The sequence below is a fragment of the Berghia stephanieae genome, chromosome 3 (genome assembly GCF_034508935.2).
Source record: "Berghia stephanieae isolate SIO BIC M18660-M18661 chromosome 3, UCSD_Bste_1.3, whole genome shotgun sequence".
NCBI lineage: Eukaryota > Metazoa > Mollusca > Gastropoda > Nudibranchia > Aeolidiidae > Berghia > Berghia stephanieae.
Genome location: NC_088362.1, coordinates 47,754,535 through 47,770,616, shown reverse-complemented (window position 1 = coordinate 47,770,616; position 16,082 = coordinate 47,754,535). Strand labels below are relative to the sequence as shown.

General features: G+C 35.7%; 1 protein-coding gene across 1 annotated transcript; it reads left to right on the top strand.

Annotated features, from left to right (window-relative positions):
- Nucleotides 1-327: 327 nt before the first annotated feature.
- LOC144967886 (putative ubiquitin-conjugating enzyme E2 7) lies at nt 328-13,819 on the top strand. Its single transcript, XM_078905630.1, has 6 exons — nt 328-459; nt 3,135-3,237; nt 5,125-5,222; nt 5,636-5,814; nt 7,158-7,274; nt 11,266-13,819. Exons 1-5 carry the CDS (start codon nt 414-416, stop codon nt 7,233-7,235), a joined length of 504 nt encoding a protein of 167 aa, XP_078761756.1. The 5' UTR covers nt 328-413; the 3' UTR covers nt 7,236-7,274; nt 11,266-13,819.
- Nucleotides 13,820-16,082: the final 2,263 nt, after the last annotated feature.

Below are 16,082 nucleotides of genomic sequence, written 5' to 3'. Positions count from 1 at the left end.
AACATGTGGTTTGCCATGTGCTTCTCGACCTTTGTTTACGTTTGGGGCACCTAACTTTACTGTTCTATAACTGATAATCGAAACTGAAGTTTTAGTTATTGAACCGATATTCAAATGAATCGTCGATCGGTACATTATTAATGAGCAACATGAGTGACCTTTTGTGTCATTTGGTCATCAAAAATTTTATCTCTAAAATCATCGTCCACATCTTAAATATTTGCATTATCAGTTTTAAAATATTTCATTTAGAACCATTGATTAATCGAAATGTATGAATCGATTTTCATGTTCTTTTTCACATTGCACATGCGCATGCACCACAAGTTGTTTTTATTTACAACCATTCCAACTGATCGGGTTCCTTGGTGCTTTTTCGGGGTATATCAGTATCAGGCACTAATAAAGGGGGCATGGCCCAAGATCAAGCAGCCTTACTCCTCTCACGACAGTTAAAAGGTTTATGAATTGTCTTATCATGTTGTCGTAGCCCGTTAACCCTTCTTTTCAGTTCGACATATGACTGAACACGTTTATCCGAGAGGATTCTAATAAGTTGGTGTCACATTGTTGACACTCCCAACTCAAGAAACACTCACTCTCGCACCTTTTTGCTAAGTCTAACACTGAAACTCTGTGTTTTTTTTACCCCTGTCTTATTGGTATTCTCGTTACTTTCGTATTCATGTGATTTTCGCGGTACGACAAGCTCACTGGTACCTGATTCCGATGATCAAATCAATGCAATGTCCTGTGGTGGGAAGTTGGACCTGAGCCTGAGGGGCTCTGTGACTGCTAAGAGTTGAGCCCATTCAACTTTACAAAGTCATTGGCACCCGGCTCTTGGCCCGGTCTTTATCTCATTTACGTCCATAACATTAACTCAGGCTACCTTTATGAATTCCAAATCGAATTTTCAAAATATACTCTTCATACACTCACAATTTTACAACAAACATCACTTTTTCCCCCCTTAGAAACGTCCTTTTTCAACTTTAAAGTTAAAGCTAAGTTACATGGGTGAATTGGAATTTTAATTTGAAGGATATGTATAGATATAGAGACAAGTTAGAGGAGAAAACTGGATGGCTATTACACTTTCACAAGCAAAAAGTCTATTGGTTGGACGAGCTATCCATTATTTGACTGCATAATATTTTGGAAGTGTCAATTTCACAGAGATAGTCCTTGGTAGTTGATGGTCATCAAAATGGAAATCTTCAGGTGCATGCAGTTATTTTGGTTGAGCCTTGATTTGCACGCATTAGAATCTCGAATCTCGTCACTTTCCACTTTATTCGTTGTGGAATGGTCGGAGTCTACACTCGTCCGCATTTGGTTTTCATTTTTATGTCTTTTCAGGAATTCGAAGACGGACTGTCATTATCCCCAGACACCTAACGAAATTTCGTTATTCCCAGACACATAATTGAAACTCCACTCTTTTAAGCAATTATCCACATTCCAGAATATGCAATGTTTCCAAATGCACATAGAAATAAGGAAAGTTAATAAGATATCTATAAAAGCATAAAATTAACCAACATTAAATCAATTGTTACTACATACACAATATGCGTCGACTTCGAAGTGGGTGTTATGGCCAAATGGTTTAGTCATCTGCCCTGGAAGTTTTACCAGAATCGACGTTGCAGGTTCAAATCCTGGTTCTGCCACATTTTTTATTTTTTTTTTTAAATTCCATCTTCTTTTTACAGAACATTGCAAGGGATAAATATCCCATCCATCCTCCCCCCACCTTTTTTTCTATTAAACTCTCTCTCTCTCTCTCTCTCTCTCTCTCTCTCTCTCTCTCTCTCTCTCTCTCTCTCCTCTCTCTTGGTTCCTTTCTAGTTTCTAGCAAATTGTCATATTCGGTCTCGCTCCGATCTCAAAAAGTGTCTAAGAAGAATGAATAATTAAAAAGCAAACAAACAGAAATATTCAGAGAGCGACCAAATGGTCAGATAGAGAAAAAAAAACAATAATTTAAAAAAAACAAAAAAACAATTTTAAGAAATTCATGCTCAGAAACAGAACAAAAGGCCAAACAAAAGGAGAAAAGAATAGACTCGCACAAAAAAAAAAAAAAGAGGTGGGGGGAGGAGGATGGATGGGACATTTATCCCTTGCAACGTTCTGTAAAAAGAAGATGGAATTTTAAAAAGAAAAAAGTGGCGGAACCTGGATTCGAACCCACAACGTCAATTCTAGTAAAACTTCCAGGGCAGACGACTAAACCATTTGGCCATGACACACACTTCGAAGTCGACGCATATTGTGTATATGTAGTAACAACTGGTTTAATGTTGGTTAATTTTATGTTTTTATAGATATTTTATTAACTTTCCTTATTTCTATGTGCATTTGGAAACATTACATATTCTGGAATGTGGATAATTGTTTAAAAGAGCGGAGTTTCAAATATGTGTCTGGGGATAATGAAAATTCTTTATCCCCAGACAGGTGTCTGGGGATAATCACAGCGTTCGAAGACGAGAGAAAGAGAAATATTAACATCTCTGCATACTCTGTGACAGTTAATAGTTGACTATTGACCAACTGGCACAGTCTGAGTCTGTGGCAAAAATAGAAAATGAAAGAGAGAGAAAATAGAAAATGAGAGAAAGAAAATCTGAGAGCGTGTGTGTGAGAGAAAAGAGAAAATGAGAGTATGTAGCAGTTAATAGTAAATAGTTTATGATTTACCAACTGGCACGGTCCGTGGCTAAAAGATGAAATGAATGAGAGAGAAAGGAGAAAATGAGAGAAAGAAAGAAAAGAAAAAATGAGAGTTATCATAAATAATAATAATAACAACACTCCGTGATAATATATCACTGCTTGACAATTAATAGTAAATAGTTGGCGACTTACCAACTGGCACAGTCCGTTACAAAAAGAAGAAATAAGAGAGAGAGAAAATGAGTATATGAAAGAGAGATGGAGGTACAGGAGAAAATCTGACAAAATGATAGTACTTACTAATAATATTAACAATATCACTCCGTTCTCTGTGTCGGTTAATAGTTGATGTTTTACCAAGTGGCAGGTTTTGTTTAATATTTAATTCACTTGAGTTTTAAATTTCTCATTCTATAATTCTGAAATAATTTTCTCAATTTATTCTTCAGACTTAAATAAAAGTTGTGCAGATGGATTCTCTGCTGGTCTGGTGGATGATGATGACTTATTTAAATGGGAAATAGTTATCTATGGACCCCCAGAAACAGTGTAGTAAGTTCTATTTTTCCTGTACAGGTGCATTTTTTAGTTTTGTCTTACCAATTAAACAGACAAAACGGTCAATAGGACCTGTAAATCCTCAGTGAATTGATGAAATCAGCCATTTCGTCAAAGAAAGGAAAATAAAGATTTAAGAAAAAAACATAACTGCAGTCAGATGAATGAATATATGACAAGGTTTTTAACAATAATTATTGCATCTACTTTAATGCCGAATGGAGCCATTTGGAGGATGTGATGCGATCACATGATCACTTTTAGTGTGCCTTTTTCAAATGATCAGTTCATTGTTTGGAAGCTCTGTGAATTAATTATTATTTATTTCTATTTCTTGATTAGAGTTTACTTAATTAATTTAATTCATTTGTAAAGGATCGTACGGTACTGAATTGCATTTTCTGTGTATATATTCATTATAATAATATTGTGATAGACTAGTTATAGCTTGAGGGCTCAGCTGACAGCTTTTGTTTGCCCCTTTGTTTAACAACAATGAATGCCATATTTAATTCGAGTGAAGAAAGGCCTTGCACCAGTGACCCTGACGGTGATAAATTGGGTGATGTGGCAAGTGAGGGGAGTAAGAGAGATACAATTACAATAGTCGAGGAAAGTTCAAAGAAATTTGACAATGGAAAAGGATACGTGTGATCAAGCAGTACAAAAGGAAAAGGGAAAGCAAAGAAAGCCGTGGAATGCAGTTGAAGTAAAAGTAAAAGTGGTAGTAACAGTAATAACAAGGATGAGTTGACTGCTATCAAAGAACAATTGAACGCTTTAATGGGATTGGTTCTAGTGATTTCAGAAATTAAAGACGCCTATGACAGGTTCAGTGATGATGATGGAGATTGTGGTGTAGGTCTTTCACAACCTGTTAAAAATAATGACAATTGTGATGTCGGTCTTTCGCGACCAGCCAGTGCCAGTGACTCGCATGAAAATAATAATGCATTACCTTCTGGCCTTTCGCGGTCAGCTGATATTTCTGATCTTTCGCGGTCAGATGGAATGGTCCCGGCTGACACAGATGAGACTTATGACTATTTTAATCGAGTGGTTGGTTCAAAAGAGAAACAAGAGAGTGACATATCACCCAATATTGCCTCTGGGATTAGTAAAGCACTTAGTAATGGCCTCACAAAGGATATGATTAATTCTCTTCATGAGAAATATCCTCCCCCAGGCTTTAGTCGAATTGTTTTTTCACTTTCCAAACCTGTCATATTTACAAAGGGAGCCAATCATGACTGACTGGTTGAGCGATGAACGTGAGCATTTATATAGTGCTGCTATGTCCAGTAAAATGTGCTCACTCAAATTGTCTCACTGTTTCATCTAAGCCAATTTTGGCCACTTTGTAATGGCAGACTTTAAACACGTCAAAAACTAAAACACAAACTTGTGTTCAAGAGCAAGTTCTCAACCCATTCTGACCTGGATGGTTTTTACTCAGTACTACTACTTGATTGCTTCACATTGATTATTTTTCTACAAAAATTTGGTGTGCCTAAAAAAAGGAAAAATAGTCGTAATGAATTCCTGTTCAAAATAGTTCTCTGCCATTGTTTTACTCTAGCATTCATGCTGTTCATTGTCTGTCTCAGATCAATTCGACTCTATAGTTGCTTTCTTTTCTCTGGGAGGAATTTTTTCATTATAACGTACATCTCAAAATTGTGAAGGAAAAAAAATTGTTCCTATTTATATTTTCAGATAGAGTGATTGAACTTTAATTTTTATACATTCTTTTAATGTTTTCACTACATATGAGGTGTTTAAAAACATGTACATAATGTAAATCAAAACGCAAAATATACAAAATGAAGATAATCTGTTATTCCATAAGAATTTTAATGAATTTTCTTATTATTATTACAGTGAAGGTGGATTTTTCAAGTGCCACTTGGTTTTTCCCAAGGAATATCCCCAGAAGCCTCCAGAAATGACATTCGTCTCTCAGATGTGGCATCCAAATAGTGAGTACTTTGCATTTCTAACAGTGATAGAATATCAGGACTTTGAACTTTCTTCCTTCCCTTATTTCTTGTTACACATGGACAGTATTTAGAAGTAACAAATGGATTATAATCTAGTTTTATTAAGTCATTAAAACAAAAAGTTTCATTTGAGATGAATAAAGTTGGCTTGAGAAGATTTGATAACTAAACTCTGTAAGGTAAAGTTTTACTTTTCTCTCCTTTCTATTTGAGCTTTTTTTTCGTCAAAAGTCGATAAACCACATTATGGTCAACTGCGAAAATCCAGTCATGTAATATACAAGGCTACTATACGTTTCTCAAAACTTTTAAATACTAAATAACTGTAAAAACTTAATTTTTCTTAGATGGTTTTTACAATTTTTTGTTTTGTTTTGTCTTATTCTATCCAGTTGATTCCAAAGGTCGTGTTTGTATTTCAATTCTTCATGAGCCTGGCGATGACAAGTATGGATATGAGCGAGCATCTGAGCGTTGGCTTCCTGTGCACACAGTGGAAACGATATGCATCAGTGTTATCTCAATGCTGGCTGATCCCAATGACGAATCTCCTGCCAATGTAGATGCAGCTGTAAGAAGATTTGAGATGATAAGAATTTACTGCTATTTAGAATGAATCTCGAAAATTGAAATATTTTTATATTAATTTGTCAGTTCGACATTTTATATTTAATATACTTGTGTTGATTTCAAAGCTTCCCACAAAGTCTTGAAGGAATTTTTAGCAAGTTTCATATTTTGTATAGCTGCATTTGAAAAAATAAAAGCAAAAAGAATTTTAAAAAATTGTTTACTATGCCCCTTTTGATTTCAGGAAACCCTGATTTTAATATAGCAATAACAAAAAAGACTGGTCTGTTGAATTATCGTTTGCAAAAAAAAAAAATTTTTAATGGTAGCAATTTTTTTATCCAGTTTTACTAAAATTAGATATAACGCTTAATGATATCCTGGTCATAATGATAATTCTTAAGGTCAAATAGTTAGATTAATTCGTGAACTACCAATCGGTGTAAAAATAATCCATTTTGGTATGAAATAATACAGGTAAGCTCGTTCCCAATGCACGATCCCAATTTCGTGAAACAGCATTGGGAACTTGTTCCAAATCCTCATAACAGGAGTTCAAGAATCTTATATCCTCAGTCAAGGAAAATTAGGTATATGGTATACAGGAATACTTTTAAAACCACCATCACGGCATCATCACAATTACCACCACAACAATCACCATGTTATCATCAATAAAACAACCATCACAACATAAATCACCACCACGACAGAATCATCTTTTTCATTTCCATGATAAAGCATTATTGTCACTGCAAACAACACTGCAGCATTATCTCCAGCACCACAACCACAAATCATCATTACTGAAATCACCATTACCACATGCTTAAAATTAACTCTTTCAGCGCCAGTGAATCTGTTCTGTGCCAGTCTTGAAAGGCAAGAACAATCATGTAATCCAATCCTACTTTCTACAAAAGTACTATAAATTGAACCAATAATATCATTTCTTTCATCAGAACATTCAATTGGCCCTAGAGGGGTATTTTAAGTGAGATTTTGTGCCGAATTCTAATGTCGCTTTGTCTTAGCTTGTCATTCTCATGCTGCCTCAATCAGGTTTATTTTGCCTTTGCCAGGTTTGCAATGACGTTGCTTTCTGCTATAAAATAACTTCTCTCAATTGACACTAAGCTTAATTGAGAACGGTGGTATAAATTTGAATGATTTAGTCAGCTTTCAGGATTATCAGAGTAAATGCTTTTCAATAAAGAGACAGTGTTAGAATTTGATGTGGGTAACAATTTTCTGCAGCTTATCAAGCTTTAGTCAACTTGATGGAAAGATTTAAGAGTTTGAGAACATAATATATTTTACTCTATTTTGTAATGTTTATTACAGAAAATGTGGCGGGAAAACTTTCCAGAATTTAAGAAACAAGTGCAAAGGACAGTTCGAAAAAGTCAAGAAGACTTATGATGATTTTTTTGTTGTTGTCTGTTCCAACTGGTATAAAAAGTAAGTGTTGTCTTTTTATACCTAATATTGATTAATACCCATTTATCAATTACCAGTTTTTTGCTTCACATGCAAAGGGTGACTTGATGGCTTGGATGCACCCTTTTTCTCCTATCGCAGAAAAATTTAAAGTGCGGAACTTGGCATCCAAAATAATGGAAACAGTCGTATTAAGTCAATCTTCCGATATGCATTTTGAATGATGACAAAAATGCGAGCGTAGGATTGAACTCATTGGGAAGGTGAATCACAAAAAGCATGACAACTTAAGAGTTTTGGAAGTAACATCCCTCGATTCCATGGATGCTTGAAAAACGTTAGGTGTTTAAGGAAGGATGTGTTCAGTGATGATAATCTTCCACGGAATTCCGGGATTTTAGGATTTTTTTCAGAAATTTTCAGCTGTTTTTGCTGTGTCACACATTTTCCACTAAGTGGTAGTTTAGCTGAAAAATCACCGTTATGTCTTGTCATTTTTTGACACCTCTGCTCAGTTGCATGATTTTTCGTGACACTCTCATGCCCATGACGTAAGTCTAGACACATTGGCACCAAATGTGAAAAGTGACACAATGCCCATGATGGCCTTAGATGAAAAGAAAGGGAAGGGGATGGAGCAAATGGGTGTTAATATTTTTAAACCCTTTTAGCTTTGTACTATTCATTTTATTTGCTTGTTTGTTTTTCTGTTTTGAATTCAATTGAATTCAGTACAACTTAATCTAATCAATCAGGGTGCCCCCCCCCCCTCTCTCTCTCTCTCTCATATTTTTTTCTCAGCCAACCCTCTGTTTATAGATATCACTTGGTAATAGAGAGATAATGTAACAGTAAGTTAGGCTGATCAATTCAAGTAATAGTTTTTTAAGGCTTAATTTACGTTCGCTCTTTTGATGGAATATGTTTTGCAATTGATAAAAGATTCTTGTTTATATGCTGCATAACCACAAGGTTGCAGTAATACACACACTAGCCGGGTTTGTAGTATAAAAACAAATACCTCCTTTTGGCCAAAAGTTTATCATAATCTCTTGATGTAGTGGGCGGCATTATAGGGCTTTAACCCATAGAGGCCCGCTTCCCCTGGAGTCGCCCGCGACCGTTGAGGCCCGCATCGCCCGTTATCGTCCGCGGCCCCCGAGAAAAAACGGATCATGTTTACTATGTTATTGCAACGAATCACTTCGTTTTATTCTAAACCGGAAACATCGTAAACGTAATGCGATCGTTCTATTTCCGTTTCCTTTTTACTGCACGTTTATATCGTTGATAGCAAGTGAGTAATCGAATTCAGAAAAATGGCATTCCCGTACCTCACGAGTTTGTTGCGTGGCGCTAGAAATGATGTTTTGGAGAGTGGTGTAGACGATGAAGAGGATTTTGGAAATGAAAGCGATATCGAACTAGAAAGAGAAGATGTAAACGATGGTGGGGATGGACAAGACGAGGCGTTAGCACCCGATCAAGGTGATTTGGACACTGAATCGGAGTCCGAGATTGACGAAAATGACGGGAATGGGGGTGCGGGGAACGAGTTTCCTTGGAGTTCAACACTTCGAGAAATTGATGTGGAACTTTTTACAGATCGATCTGGTCCCAATATGAGTGTTCTGAACCTCACATACAATTCATCACCAATCGAGTTTTTCAAGCTGTACTTCGACGATGAACTGTTTACTCTGGCTGAAGAGCAAAGAAATCTGTATGCGACGCAGTGTGGAGCGCCGCCGACTTTCAAACGTGTCAAGAGAGAGGAGATTTCGCATTATCTCTACATCAACATGATGTTTTGAATGGCTGAAGAGCAAACAAATCTGTATGCGACGCAGTGTGGAGCGCCGCCGACTTTCAAACGTGTCAAGAGAGAGGAGATTTCGCATTATCTCTACATCAACATGATGTTTGGAATAAAAAAACTCCCCTCTTTCCGACTATATTGGTCATCGGATCCCCTACTGCGTGTACCGGCTGTTGCAGACGTTATGTCTCGCAACCGCTACATGGACATTTCCCGGTATTTTCATTTGGCTGACCGGACAACCTATATACCGCTTAACGAGCTCGGCCACGATCCGCTCCACAAGATTCGGCTAGTAATCAATTCCGTGTTGACAGCCTGCCAGACATACTACCAACCAGGCGAGTGTTTGAGTGTTGATGAGGCCATGATACCCTTCAAGGGAAGGCTCTACTTCAAACAATACTTGAAAGGAAAGCCCCACCCATGGGGAGTGAAAGTGTGGTGTTGTTGTGACTCTAAAAATGGATATCTCTCCGACTTTTCATTTTACACTGGAAAAAATGAAAGACCATCAGCTTATGGACTTGGCTACGATGTTGTCACAACTCTTGTTTCAAGGTTCCTTTATCAGCGCCGTCATGTGTACTTTGACAATTTTTTCAGTTCAGTTCGACTGGTCAAGGATCTACTGGACAAGGACTCTTATTCGTGCGGGACAATTCGGTCAAACCGTAAGCATTGGCCAAATGATCTAAAATTGAAAGGAAAGGTGAGGGAAGGCGAGTGCAGAATGAGGCAGGTGGGAAACATTGTCGCCTGCTTTTGGAAGGACAAGAGACCCGTGTGTATGATTTCTTCGAATGCTTCGCCGGCGATGGGATCGGCTGATCGCAGGACTAAGGACGGTCTTGTAGACAAGGACATTCCTGTCCCAGTGCTGAAGTACAACGACAACATTGCTGGTGTGGATCTCTCAGACCAGCTGAGAACATACTACCCCGTGGGGCGAAAGAGCTACAAGTGGTGGCGTAGTTGTTTTTGGTTTTTGGTGGAAGTTGCCTTACTCAACGGCTACATCGTCTATAAAAGCATGCCGCGACCTGACAATACAAAGCCATTAAGCCATTTCCAATTCCATGTTGAAGTGGCCAGATCCATTATGCAAGGGGCAAGCCCAAGGAGAGCAGTCCCAGAGACAGGACCCCATGCAGCAGCCTTCAATGCAACCCACACGGATCACAGGCGCGTTCGACTTCCCGGCCGCAAAAAGGGCTGCTTCATGTGTCGCAAGAAGGATGTTCGAACCCCTTCTGGAAAAAGACCAGAAACTGTATTTGGATGCGCCAGATGCAACACCCATCTGTGTGACGAGTTGTGCTTCAATACTTATCACGAAATATTTATCAAGAAATAGGGACATTGACACTCACAATAACAGAAATGCACAAAAAAATCAACAAAAAAAACCTCAAAAAAATGACTTTTTTTTTAAAAATATTTTTTTCCCCAATTTATTGAAATCAAAACATGTCATGTTATATATCATTCGAAAGCAAATTTATCTGGCTATAAAAAGGAATTAAAATTATAATTTTATGTCATTTGGTTCTCGTTTAATAATTTTTTAACTTTGTGTCGGTATTTTTTTGTTAAGAGTTATGCCCCTTACACTGGGCCTCAGGGGAATTTTTTTTTAGTAAACACCGGGCCTCTATGGGTTAAAATGTTTAATTGGAAATGACAATTCATTAAATTATATTAACAAAAAGTCAGTTTGTATCTGATGATCAGAATAGATGTGTTTTAGAAGTTAGTAATATATTACGTAATATTAAGTAGCATTAAATGGCTATGTTATTTTTGCATTAGATTTGGGCTTGACAGATGGGCCGGGCCGATAGATTTTCCTCCTTTTTGACAAATTGTCATTATCATCACTGATTGTTTTATCCAGAATATCATGTTGGGTAATGTTCCTATGCCTCCTCACAATTTATAAATATGATTCAATGTTTCTTATATTATTATTACATAATAGATGTTATTTTTCTTTGAAGACTTTCTTTTCCTCAGAGATTTTTGAACATATTGCGAAAGTTAGTGCTCTAGGTTTATGGAATAAATCAATTAATCAAAAAGCCATAAAAACCGACACATACTGATAATATGAAAATAACATTGCGTAAGGTGGTTTTGAATATCATCAATTTATTTTCAATTAAAAAAATCTTCACTATTTTTTTTCCCCAGGGCTTCAGAGGCCTATTATATTCAAGCAACATCCAACAAGGCAGCATCCTCATTCATAACTTATTCCTGACTTTGGCATTAAAATCTTTTATATCATCCTTATCAAACATTGAAAATGGCTGTATTTTGTGATTTTTTTTAATATTCCGGATCTGTAAATTTTAAAATTTGGAAAAAATACTTGTACGATATTGGAATTTTAAAAGGCTACATTGTCAGATAAGCAGAGAAAACGACCTTTTTTGTGTGTTTTATTTTACCTTGAGTCTTTTTGCTTGTTATATTACAGGAGTGTGTCTAGTACTTAGTACTTGACTTTTAATAACGATAATAATAATAATAAAATTTATAGAGCGCCAATCTCCACCTAACGTGTTCAATGGCGCTTTACAAGACATAGGTGACATGAGAATTTTAAAGAAAATTAAATGTTTCAACTGTAGATGATCAGATTGATTAAGGATTTCTGTTAATATCTGTTTTTTGGCAACCAGTATACAGGTTTCATAATTGTTCCATTTGGTAGTGGTCAATGTAAGGTTCTTGTTCATAAAATTTCCCTCTGTATATATGTTTGATAAGGATGATAGATTTGATTATGAAGAAAGATGTATCTCAATATTTTTGTCAAGTAAGAGAAAATGTATAATGATGTCTTTTTACTTTATCCCAAGCAGTGTAGAAGTGGATGATTGCCTTTGTAAACAAAAAGATTGATGTTTTCGATATGTAACAACTATACATAGATATTTATTCATAATACTATGATGATGTGAATATTGACTTTATGAAATTTTGTGATGCTGTAAACAGGAGTGACTAAAACCACTTTGGGGACTAAGACTGTTTAGTGGGGACACTTTTTTACTAGTTTAAAATATTGTGTACAAAGAAAATAATAATATTACTGCAGGTTTCTGGGTCCTTCTCGGGATAAGATGTATTCAATTTTAATAATTGGCTTTAGTCACTCCATTTAACGGTGTTGAAATGATAAGAATATCTCTGAAGAAGCTCTCCCAATTGAACAGAGCTGAAGTACCTAAATTTTATGACAGTTGTTTATCTACTCTTTTAACAGTGATGAAATATATAGAGTGAATAGAGCCAAAATTAGGCAGTCTGAGTTGTGGACTGTGAAACTATTCAAGGAAGAATAATATTAAGTTAATAACAAATACCACATATAACACGGAAATTTAAATGAGCAAACCCTTCTTCATCCAATAACAAAAATGGTGTTAAATGAAAATGCAGAACTGGCTGGATTCTAGCACGCCAAATTCTGGCATGTTCTTCTATACGGCACTCTGGATCTGGGTGACCGAATTGTACCTTCACAATAAGCCGTTACCTCCCATGAGCAGCAGATTTTGACATGCTGGGATTCTAGCACGGAGAGCATGCTAGAATCCAGGAATACTGTACTATGTTTGCCCTGATTTTTCCAGACAGTGTATTATTTATGGGCGATGAGAAAATCTAGTTGTGGTCTGAATTGTTCCATGCTACAGCTGTATGTTTTGTTCTTCATTGAAGCTGCTAGAGTTTTTACCTTATGTCCAGTGTTATACTTTCATCAGGTGAACCCAATTTGAGACAGATACAAGACTTTTCTTCAATTCAATTCTCATTCATTCTTTCAAAATATCTCAGTGACAATAATTTAAAGCAAATATGAAGTGAAAAATCGGTTGACCTGACAAGAAGCTGGTAATGTAACACAGTGCTGATGGTTTTCCTCGGATCCGCGGAAATCAGCGATTTTGGAGTCCAGAGGAGGAATTTCCTCCTTTTAAAAATTACATTTTCTCGAAACAATGTGCTAGCAATGAGAGAGTTGATGTGTGGTAGAACACACAGGTGCAGTTTCCCACTCTCCAGAAGTTAGCTAGAGTATTAATGATAGTGTATCATCTCAATTGCTCTACAAGTGGGGTTTAGTGCAGTAAAAATGGGGCTTAAAGGCAATCGTTCAGCATTTTCCTTCTTTTTCACTTTTTGTCACCATCAGCACTGGTAACAATTTTAAGATTCTCTTTGTACACATTATTATTCAATACTTAGAGGTTTCCTGAGCCTGAAAATGCACTCGTGAAAACAGAAAAATCAGAAGCAAACATTTCAGGCCCTTTATCTGATGGGTTCCACACTTGCTAGAGGACCTTCATTTCTGCAGTTTGAGTTCCGAATCAGTTTCACCACTACTTAAAAAGCTTTGATAAGTAATTCCACCAAATTTTTAAATCTTGGTGCATGCTTCAGTTTACAATTTAGAACTCATCAAAGTGTACTATATTTTGTTGTTGTTCAGGATAGTTTTTTTTTTTTGTTGTTTTTTTTATTTTTTTTGTTTGCCTGTTAATGAATGTATATTAACATTTTTAATTATACCACTCACTGTTTCAAATATGATATCAATTTGACATTTTCTTTCTTTCTTTTTTTATTCTTTTTTTTTTTAAATTTTTTTTTGTTGATAATTAATGACAAACACCGTTGTAGCCTTATTTCTTCTGCATTAAATTGCCAATTTTTTTTTCTCAATACTAAATTATGCTATGCACTCAGAATGATTTCAGTATTCTCGTGATTAGTATAATAAGTAAGGGTTTTTGCCTGGTTCAATAAGATAATTATTTTATTATTATTATTATAATTACTATTATTATTATTATTATTATTATTATTATTATTATTATTATTATTATTATTATTATTATTATTATTATTATTATTATTGTTATTATTATTAGTATTGTTATTGTTTTTGTTTTTACTATTATTATTATTGTTATTATTATTATTACCCTTATTATTATTATTATTATTATTATTATTATTATTATTATTATTATCATCATTATCATCATCTATGTCATTATCATATTTGTTTGCAGAACTATTTCTATTTTACTACTATCGTCATCATCGTCATCATCATCCTGGGGGATAGGGTCTTTTGACCTCTCTTTGTGGACGGGGAGGTTACTCTTGCTGAGTCTTCTACCTCCCTATGTCAGTTTTCCTTTACCAAGTTGCTTTCTATCTTTGTCTTGGAATGAGGTTACTTGGTTTTTGTCCTATTATTTTCTGACATCCTTTACTTGGAGGAAAGCAGACATATGTGCTTTATAAGTTTTGGGATGGTATATTTTTCCCCTTGTAAATCATCTCTTTGTTATGTACTTTCATAGTTCTTAGTTTTGAATATATTTTACTTTGTAAGCCTTTAAGTACGTTTCTCTATGTGGGATCCTGTACATGTATTGAGATGAAACAGGAAAGTGATCTCAAACCAAGCACATTGATGAGTTTGCTCTTGGAATTTTATTCTGTTCCCTGTCTGAACCAGCCTTTGTCTTACTTTTTGTCGGGTGTTTCTAATCCATGTTGTTTTTTTTCACTATCACATCTTCTATTTTCCTGGCATGTAAAAGACCATGCAGTATCGCAAGTGCTGTAAATCTCTTCAAAACTAACAAATCATCACCGTCCTTTCTTATTTTCGTGTTTAAACTGACCATCACTGTACCTGTGATTTTGTTTTGTTTTGTAAAGACACAAGAAAAAGAAAAAAAAGGAAATAAATCACTCACAAAATGAGCGATCTCCAGGATGGTTACTCATTGTGCTCATAGTTGAATATAATTTTGAATTGTAAGATAGCCACCTTTTTTTCTTTTTTTGTCTAGACCCAATTATTATAAGTCTAGAACATTGAGCTCAAATGTAAACTTAGATGAAAAAAAAAACATGAATTGAATGTTAGTATGAGAGATAATGCTTACTTAGTACACGAGTCATGAAACTTCTTAGATAAAACGAATAACTGAGCTAAGCTGAGTACTGCTGTTAATTTGTGTTTGTAGAACTTATTTAGCCAAACGGAGTTATCTCATCTCTCATGTAGTTCCATATCTGAAGCAGACGTCGGAGGTCATCTTCCGCCAAGCTGATCTATCTCTTGCCAATTCTATTAAAGCAGCGCCACCTTTCTCAGCTTCATCTGTCCAAGTTCTTATCCCTTTCAAATACGTTATTCTTTGTCTTCCTCTTATTCTTTTTCCATTCATCTTTCCAGTCAAGGCGAGTATTTCCAAACCAGGGTGGCGGATAATGTGTCCTAAAAATTCCATTTGGCGTTTGATGATTTTTGTTATCAGTGATCTTTTTCTGTTGGCCATTTCTAAAATTTCTTCATTTCTTTTCCTTTCCATCCATGACACCCTCATCATTCTTCTGTAAAACCACATTTCCACTGCCTCCAGTCTTTTAACCATGGTCTTGTTTATGGTCCAGCTCTCACAACCATATAGCAGCACAGACAGTACATAGCAATCCAGGACTTTGATTTTTGTTTTCATGCTAATATTCCTGTTTTTCATAATTGTATGCAGCTGGTTGAATGCATTCTTCGCCATACCTATTCTTTTCTTTATTTCACAATCTGATTTTCCATTGGATGTTACATTGAAGCCTAAATATTTGAAACATTCAACTTGTTGTATTGTTTGTCCTCTGCTTGTTATTACACAGGCTGGTGGGTTATTATTTTTAGATACCGTCATACATTCTGTTTTAGATATATTCAGTTCCAGTCCCATATTTTCACTACTCCTGACTACAACATCCAGTAATTCTTGTAGTTCATGTTCAGATTCTGCCAGTAGAACCGTATCATCTGCATACCTCAGATTTGTTACATTCTTTCCTCCAATACACACCCCCTTCTTGTGTTCGATATCTCTTAATATCATTTCACTATAGAGGTTGAATAAATCTGGAGACAAAACACACCCCTGCCTAACTCCTCT

Excerpts from the sequence above, each read along its gene's own strand:
- LOC144967886 (XM_078905630.1), top strand. The coding sequence starts at position 414 with ATGGCCCAAGATCAAGCAGCCTTACTCCTCTCACGACAGTTAAAAG. Across the intron at positions 3,238-5,124 it reads GGACCCCCAGAAACAGTGTA|TGAAGGTGGATTTTTCAAGT; the intron begins GTAAGTTCTATT and ends TTATTATTACAG. Across the intron at positions 5,223-5,635 it reads TCAGATGTGGCATCCAAATA|TTGATTCCAAAGGTCGTGTT; the intron begins GTGAGTACTTTG and ends TATTCTATCCAG.